This window comes from Pseudophryne corroboree, chromosome 6, assembly GCF_028390025.1.
Source record: "Pseudophryne corroboree isolate aPseCor3 chromosome 6, aPseCor3.hap2, whole genome shotgun sequence".
In the NCBI taxonomy this organism is placed as follows: Eukaryota; Metazoa; Chordata; class Amphibia; order Anura; family Myobatrachidae; genus Pseudophryne; species Pseudophryne corroboree.
The window spans coordinates 822,694,827-822,704,064 of record NC_086449.1 but is presented as its reverse complement, the minus strand read 5'-3'; the positions used below and the strand labels follow the sequence as shown (position 1 = coordinate 822,704,064).

Sequence of the window (9,238 nt, the reverse complement as noted above, 5' to 3'; positions counted from 1 at the left end):
TACGGGACACACAACCTGTATAACTAATTCTACGTAACGGTCATGTAATGAAGGAAGGGCAGAATAACACACAGACACAGAGCCGGCCTTCGGTATAGGCAAACTAGGCAAATGCCTAGGGCATTTGGTATGCTTAGAGGCACCAGCAGCTTCTGCTGATTAAAATGATATGCGGCATGCCTATATTCTGTGTGTGACTGCGGCTGTATCTGCATACGAAATACTACATTGCAGTGTATTCCTGGAAATCACTGTAATGTAGCATTTCGTATGCAGATACAGCCGCAGTCGCACACAGAATATAGGCATGCCGCATATCATTTTAATCAGCAGAAGCTGCTTGTGCATCCTAGCCACATAGTAATGCAAATAAGATGCATTTTCAGAAACAAAAGGCGCCAGATGTCAGCAGAGCTGCCAGCTGACTCATGCCAGGCATCTCCTGCAGAACTAGTGGTGGTGATAGGGGGCACCAGCCAAAATCTTGCCTAGGGCATCATATTGGTTAGGGCCGGCTCTGCACAGACACCTGATCTGTCTGTGAATTCTGCCTGATACTGTACGAGCTGTGTATGGCTACGGGTCAGTTGTGGTTATATCTCACTATCTCCCCTTGTGATGTGCGTCTATCTCCCCCCCGCGCTCATTAAATGACCATTGCATGTGCCTGATACGTACACATTTATCCTGCACTGTGTCAATAATCCTATATGGGGCACAATCACGTGAATGCAGATCACCAATTCCCATGTTATCAGTGATATGACTTCCTGACTATTACATACCAAGTGCTGGCAGGGCCGCCGTCAGGAGATTACAGGGGAACTGGTGGCACCAGTGTACAGGGCCCAGACAGGAGACCATTCTGTGCAAGTGATGACTGCTGCAAACAACTTCTTACTAACAGGCAGAGGGGATCTCCAGAGTCCAGACTGCCTCTACGTCCTCCTTTCCACATATATCTCCAACTCTCATACAGGGTTGGACTGGCGCACAGGCGTACAGGGGTAACCCACGGTGGGTTCCACTGCCTGGGGGCCCACCTCCTCCTCTAGGGATCATGTTCCAGCCTATGCATTTGAATTATACGTTAAACATATGTTACCTTATACTGTGAGTAGTCTGCACTCTCAGTGATGTCATCGATTTCTAGTGACTGGATAGGCTGCACTCTCAGTGATGTCATCGATTTCTAGTGACTGGATAGGCTGCATTCTCAGTGATGTCACTGGCTCCTAGTGACAGGATAGGCTGTACTCTCAGTGATGTCACTGGTTCCTAGTGAATGGATAGGCTGCACTCTCAGTGATGTCACTGGTTCCTAGTGACAGGATAGGCTGCACTCTCAGTGATGTCACTGGTTCCTAGCGAATGGATAGGCCGCGCTCTCAGTGATGTCACTGGTTCCTAGTGACTGGATAGGCTGCACTCTCAGTGATGTCACTGGTTCCTAGCGAATGGATAGGCCGCGCTCTCAGTGATGTCACTGGTTCCTAGTGACTGGATAGGCTGCATTCTCAGTGATGTCACTGACTCCTAGTGACTGGATAGGCTGCACTCTCAGTGATGTCACTGGCTCCTAGTGACTGGATAGGCTGCACTCTCAGTGATGTCATTGGCTAATAGTAAATGGATAGGCTGCACTCTCAGTGATGTCACTGGTTCCTAGTGACTGGATAGGCCGCACTCTCAGTGATGTCACTGGTTCCTAGTGACTGGATAGGCTGCACTCTCAGTGATGTCACTGGTTCCTAGTGAGTGGATAGGCTGCACTCTCAGTGATGTCATTGGTTTCTAGTGACTGGATAGGCCGCACTCTCAGTGATGTCATTGGTTCCTAGTGAATAGCTATACACATTGATGCAACATAAACTGAAGAACAGGAGTGTCATCATAAGAAAACAACATATATTACAAAAATTCAATAATATTTCATTATACTGTACAACATGTAAAAATGTATCTTGACAATAGTTAGTTTCAGCCAGCAATCACCAAGCGGTGATCAGTGCAGTACAGTATTATAGGAGATTTTGAACTTCTCTATCTCCAGCTAGTAACATGCTTTGTGACCATTGCCCCTTTCCTACAAGGGGTCCTTGTCTTTTATTTCCACTCTCTTAGTGGCTTCCTGCAATTACCGAGAGGCCTGTTTTACCAGATTTGCCGACCCAGGATGGGTAAGACGGATATTGACTCTGTGGAGCTCACCTCACCCACTGAGACACGACAGGCGGTACCCATAGAGACTCATTGCCCCATCTCTGGGGAGACCAAGAAGAAAAGTGACTCTGACGACAGAGGCACATGGAAAGGCCGATTTGACTTCTTGCTGTCCTGTGTGGGCTACGCCATTGGTTTGGGGAACGTGTGGCGGTTCCCTTACCTGTGCGGAAAGAATGGTGGAGGTAAGAGACACAGATGCCTCATAGCCAACTTTAGCCTCGTAGCCAACTGTGGGGCCTCTTCTGCTGACTGATGTGGCCTCATCTACCATGCAAAGGGGAAATACTGTATAGTCAATGCTTTGTTTGTGTTTTTGATGGATGAGTGGTCTGGATAATTCTCTGCAAGCCACTTGGTTCTCTAAACATTTGTTTGAAAAATAGCAATGCAATTATTTGGAGAATTGCTTGAACAGTTAGGGTTCCATGAGGACCTGTTATGGTTCCATGAGGACCTGTTAGGGTTCCATAAGGATCAGTTAGGGTTCCATGAGGACCTGTTAGGGTTCCATGAGCATCAGTTAGGGTTACATGAGGGCCTGTTAAGGTTCCATGAGGACCTGTTAGGGTTCCATGAGGACCTGTTAGGGTTACATGAGGACCTGTTATGGTTCCATGAGGGCCTGTTAAGGTTCCATGAGGACCGAGCTTGAGAAACACTGCTCTAAAGCTACTGACAATATTGATCTTTATCTCTATGTAGATCAGATATTACTGCTTAAAGGTATCTGCTTAACCCTAATTTACTCCAGCATCCAACAAGAGACCCAGCCCTAGTAGTGTTGAATCATACTATCTCTTCCTCAGGAGCTTTCCTCATCCCTTACTTTCTTACGCTGGTCTTTGCCGGGATTCCGCTTTTCTTCCTGGAGACATCGCTGGGTCAGTTCACATCTATCGGTGGATTGGGGGTGTGGAAGCTGGCCCCCATGTTTAAAGGTACAGTGATTTCCTGCAAGAGCCAGGAGACAAGCTGTTGAAATGTGATGTAAAACCTGAGACAGATAACATAACAGAAGTGAAGGTGTATTACTAAAGTAAAGAAATACTTTCTCTCCCAGTGCATTGCTAGGTCCCAAAAGCCATATAGGGAAGTGCAGCATATCTACCTTTCACTGCTGTAGAAAGCATAAATCCTTCTAGGTTTGGATAGTGGACTTGCAGTCTTCTAGGTAACCCAATTTTTTTTAAAGATTGGCGAATATTAGACCCCTGCCCCTGTGGGACAAACTCACTCCTGACACTTTCCTAACATGAGAATTTTGAACTTCATCTTTTTTGCAACATGGAGGCTTACAGCAGATGTCATATGGTGTCTTCATTGCAGGAGTTGGAATGGCCGCAGTCGTGCTGTCCTTCTGGCTGAATGTTTACTACATTGTCATCATCGCCTGGGCTCTGTATTATCTCTTCAACTCCTTCTCCTCGGTAAGTGAACATTAAGGATCACATTGCACATCCGTAAGCTTATTGAAACTTGATTGTTCTCAAAGAGGCTGGTGCCGAGTTGAACGCATTTGCACACAAATCTTGCGTGTTTTCACACTGCACATGTTTCAGAGTAATGTGTATACAAGTACGGGTGATGTAGAGCTCACGCAACTCAGCTACATCCGCCCATGTGGCTGAAGAGGCGTCGATGGGTGGTAACGGGCGTTTGTTCTTATGAACTTAAGCTGGCAACATCCCCCATTAATCCTTGTCTTATAGGCATATGAATATCCTTACAAAGAATTAAGGTTCAAAAAGGGTTGCGATTACCTAAAGGATAAAAAAAATGGGCAGACTAGATGGGCCAAGTGGTTCTTATCTGCCGTCACATTCTATGTTTCTATGTGTCTATGTGTCTATGTCTTCCTATTCCTTTTTTCTGTCCCCTGTTACCACCTCTATCCCTCTCTCCCAGTCTCCTACATCTCATGCTCTCTCCTCTCCTCTGTATGCCTCCCTTCCCCTCCTCTTCTGTTTCCCCATTGCAATTCACTTCTGCCCCTTCACACCAATTATACCCCACCACTCAACCCTGCTCTCTCCCTCCTCTGCCTGTCTCCTCACCTCTCCTCCACCAGTATCATACTGCACTCCCTCCCTGCCTCACTTCTGCAGTCTCCCTTCCTAGCCAAGGCCCCAGCACCATCAATACACCCTCTTTATCCCTTCCTTCCACATTAGTCTTACCTCAACTCTATAGCATAGCAATCCTGATAATCTCATTCACATCTCTCCTACAAACTCCTACTCCCTATCCTGTGCGCTCTGGAATGCCAGATCTGTTTGTAACAAACTGGTCCCCACTCATGACCTTTCCATTTCCAACTCCCTGCAACTCCTGGCCATTACTGAAACCTGGATTACTCCCTATGACACCGCTTCTCCTGCTTCTCTCTCTGCTGAGGGCCTCACAATCTCACCCCCCCCCCCCCCCCCCGACCTGGGGGTCGTCATGGGGGTGGTGTTGGGATCCTTTTACCCTCAAGCTACACATACCAACTTATACCTCCAGAACCATCTCTTACATTCTCTACATTTGAGGTCCATGCAATACGCCTCTACCAACCTACTAATCTTTGAGTTGCTGTCATTTACCGTCCACCTGGCATCTCCTCCAAATTCCTCGGCAACTTTGCGTCCTGGCTACCTCACTTCCTCTCTTCTGACATTCCCTCCATTATCCTAGGTGATTTCAACATCCCTATCGATAACCCCACAAAACCACCTGCCTCTAAACTCCTTAACCTCACCTCTTCACTTGGTCTCTCCCAGTGGACCACCTCACCCTCCCATGTGAACGGGAACTCACTGGATCTGGTTTTCACTCACCGCTGTGATATTTCTGATTTCTCCAATTCCCCTTTTGCCCTCTCTGACCACCACTTGCTCTCATTCAACTTATCTATCTCTGCTCCCCCATCTCTCCCTCCTAAGGCTACCATCACTAAGCGTAACATTGAGGACATTGACACCTCATCCCTAGCCTCCCTGTTTGACTCGCTTCTCTCTCCTCTTCTCTCTCTCGCATGCCCTGAACAAGCCACATCCCTATACAATGCATCTCTTACTTCAGCCCTTGACTCTGTTGCTCCGCCAACCACTATTCACCCTCACAGATCAACACCTCAACCCTGGCACACCAAATGCACCAGATATCTACAAAAATGCTCACGTACTGCTGAGCGACACTGGAGGAAATCACGCTCTAAAGCAGACTTCCTCCATTTCAAATTCATGCTCTCATCCTTCAGTGCTGCCCTTTCCCTTGCTAAACAATCATACTTCAAAATCCTCATCTCTACCCAGTCTTCCAACCCCCGGCGCCTCTTTGCCACTGTTAACTCCCTCCTCTGCCCACCACCACCTCCTCTCCCTTCCTCATTATCCGCTCTTGACTTTTGCCACTTATTTCACATCCAAGATTGACTCCATACGTCAGGACATCACATCACACCAGACCATCAGTAACCAGCCACCACCCATCCTTTGCCATCCCTCCCCTTCCCTCTTACCAACTCTGACATCTTTCTCCCATGTATCTGGCGAGGAAGTCATGGCCATCATACATTCCTCCTCCCCCCCACAACCTCCCCACTCTACCCTATCCCCTCCCACCTCCTCCACTTCTTCTCTCCTTCTGCCTGTTCCCATCTTGCCCACCTTCTCAATCTGTCCCTCTCATCAGGCACTGTCCCCTCTGCCTTCAAGCATGCTCTTGTCTCCCCTATTCTTAAAAAAACCTACCCTTGATCCTAACACTCTCTCCAACTATCGACCCATCTCTCTCCTCCCCTTTGCCTCCAAACTTCTTGAGCGTATTGTCTATAATCGCCTCACTGCCTTTCTTTCCTCTCACTCACTGCTTGACCCATTCCAGTCTGGTTTCCGCTCTCTCCACTCCACTGAAACTGCCCTAACAAAAGTCTGCAATGACCTCCATGCAGCCAAATCTAAGGGCCACTACTCTCTGCTTATTCTTCTTGACCTCTCTGCTGCTTTTGACACTGTGGACCACCCTCTCCTTCTGCAAATTCTTCACTCTCTTGGTCTACGCGATACTGCCCTCTCCTGGCTGTCCTCCTACCTCTCTGATCGTTCCTTCTCTGTCTCCTCTCATGATGCTACCTCGCCCCCACTTCCACTAACTGTTCGTGTCCCCCAAGGTTCTGTTCTTGGTCCTCTCCTTTTCTCTCTCTATACGTCCTCTTTAGGTGAACTCATTAGTTCTTTTAACTTCCAGTATCACCTCTATGCTGATGACACTCAAATCTACCTCTCCTCCCCTGATCTCTCCACAGCTCTCCTCACTCGTACCTCTAACTGTCTTTCTGCTATCTCTTCCTGGATGTCCCAGCGCTTTCTTAAACTCAACATGTCTAAGACTGAGCTGATCATCTTCCCACCCTCCCGCACAACCTCACCTCCCACAATCTCACTATCCATTGATGGCACGACTATCTCCTCTAGCCCCCTAGTACGCTGTCTTGGTGTAATCCTTGACTCCTCCCTCTCCTTCAAACCACACATTCAGTACCTCTCACAAACCTGTCATTTTCATCTCAAAAACATTTCCAGGATCAGACCTTTTTTTCACCCAGGATGCCACTAAAATCATTATTCACTCACTGATTATTTCCAGACTGGACTACTGTAATCTCCTCCTAACTGGCCTCCCTGACAATTACCTCTCTCCACTCCAATCTATCCTCAATGCTGCTGCCCGGCTCATCTTCCTCACCAAACGCACTACGTCCACCTCTCCTCTCCTACAAGACCTTCACTGCCTCCCCTTCCCTTTCAGAATCCAATTCAAGCTTCTCACACTCACTTACAAAGCCCTCACCCACTCCTCTCCTATCTACATCTCTGACCTTATCTCCCTTTACTCTCCCACCCGTCCTCTTCACTCTGCTAATGCACGCCGACTCTCCTGCCTACTGATTACTTCCTCCCACTCCTACCTCCAAGATTTTTCACGTGCTGCTCCCTTCCTCTGGAATTGTTTACCTCTCCCCCTCAGACTCTCTACCTCTCTACAAAACTTCAAACGGGCTCTTAAGACCCACTTCTTCACCAAACCCAGCCAAATCTCATCCTAACCCTCTGTTCCACGCTCTCTATGTACCCCATCTGTCTCACCCCTGTCTGTCTACCCCTCCCTTTTAGAATGTAAGCTCTCAAGAGTAGGGCCCTCTTCCCTCATGTGCTTATCCTTTTCTTACTTTAATAATCCTCAACTGCCCAAATCTCGCAATTTTTGGCCACCTGGAATTTATCTCTGTCATTTACTGGTGTAGTTATGCTTAGTTACCCTGTACTTGTCCTATATTGTCTTCAACTGTAAGTCACTGTTTTCCTGTTTGATTATGTGCATATGTACTCTGTAATTGGGCGCTGCAGAACCCTTGTGGCGCCATATAAATAAAGGAGAATAATAATAATAATGACTACGTTCGGTGAGGGCGTGTCAGTGGGACTGCGGCAAGATGATGGCTCTGTAACCAAGCGTACAGGCCGCAGAGAGGGTACAACTCTAGGTACGTGCGGCTATACGCAGTGGGTAACAACTGCTCCTGACCTTCAACTACGCAACTATAAGAATGGTAGAACTGTGACAATAAATGTGGGTTCCTGAGTAAAATGTGACTGTGTGTATGACTGTGGCCTCTTCAAGATCTTGGACAATATGTTTTGACAATGCTCCCTGTATTTTCAAGTACAGAATTACAGAGCAAATAGCTGGTGGCTCCAAACAACAAGCATAATATTATGGCAAAAATATAGAGGCCACAGACAGAAAATAAGTCAGGGTATCAGGACACTGGATGAGGTGTAATATGAAACGGGATCAATCAATCAGAGCGATAACACTGGACCTAATCTACTAATAACTCTGGGCTCGTGAATCATGACCATTTCCCTGAAGAGTACTGATGTCAGCCCTCTGGCAAGGCGAAACGCGCCGGTCACCCAAGTTGCATTGATAACTTTGGGTCTGATTCAGGTTTGTATGGAATTACGTAGCCGCAGGGCAGCGCAAAGAAGTGGCTGTGCAATACCGACCAAATTAAATGCAGATGTAGCAGGAGGCGTCTGTCGGAGATAGACACGACCATCGATCGCAACACGTGATGGCAGCAGCCCTCGGCCAATCTGCAGAAGCCGAAGCTTACTCATGCTGGCCGCCGGCACCGGTCATCCGGGTCCAGGAAGTCTGTGCCCAATGACACAGACCCTGGGCACTGCATGCCTAAAAAACGGGGGGCGTCGCGCCCCTTTTTCTAGAACGTACCCGGCTGCCGCCCCTGCACCACCCCCAAATGTCAATCATTCTGCGGCTGACTGGGGGCTGTGGGCGATATTGCAAGCCCCGTTTTGTACATGCGCAGACGCCTAAACATCGGATTTGTATGTAGACCATCGGGTACAGGGAGGATTTGGGTAGGGAACATCTGAGACACTGCCCTCGTTTTCTCATCACTTGTATATAATTTGGATGGCTGATCTCTGATTCACGGATAATATATGTGGATTTTTTGTTTTATTTTTATGAATCGGTCTCAGTTTTTGCTTCGTTACAGTAATTTGGTCCCATGAGCGATAATATTTTCATACCTTTGATGTATTCATTACATATTTGCCACTCACTGATGTTTCAAAAGAAACAAACAATTCACAATCTGCCATACAGTATTCTTCTCTCTTATTCCTAGACAATATTACATAATCTGTATCACGCACTAGACCGCTCTCCTTTACAGGTATTATTTTGTGGGATAATGCGACCCCTACATAAAATGATATGGAGGTGTACGGCTGTCATATAGAGTCACAGGACTGTACGTGGGTCTTTTATACAGGTCACAGACACCCAGAAGTGACTTCCAATAACTATAACAATTTATGATATTTAGGGGCCCATTTATCAACGTTGCGGATGATAAAACTTGATGCGTATGATAATTGGTGCTCCAGTCAATCAGCTCCCAACTGTCCTTTTTCAAACACTTGACAGGAGCTGA

General features: G+C 47.3%; 1 protein-coding gene across 1 annotated transcript in view; it reads left to right on the top strand.

The window, feature by feature from the left end:
* Positions 1 to 2,032: 2,032 nt before the first annotated feature.
* The window catches only part of LOC134933769 (sodium- and chloride-dependent GABA transporter 1-like), a 20,462-nt gene continuing 13,256 nt past the window's right edge, over positions 2,033 to 9,238 (top strand). Inside the window, exons 1-3 of the mRNA XM_063929209.1 lie at positions 2,033 to 2,408; positions 3,033 to 3,164; positions 3,553 to 3,653. Coding sequence (XP_063785279.1) covers positions 2,177 to 2,408; positions 3,033 to 3,164; positions 3,553 to 3,653 — 465 coding nt within the window. The 5' untranslated portion in view covers positions 2,033 to 2,176. The remainder of the gene's footprint in view (positions 2,409 to 3,032; positions 3,165 to 3,552; positions 3,654 to 9,238) is intronic.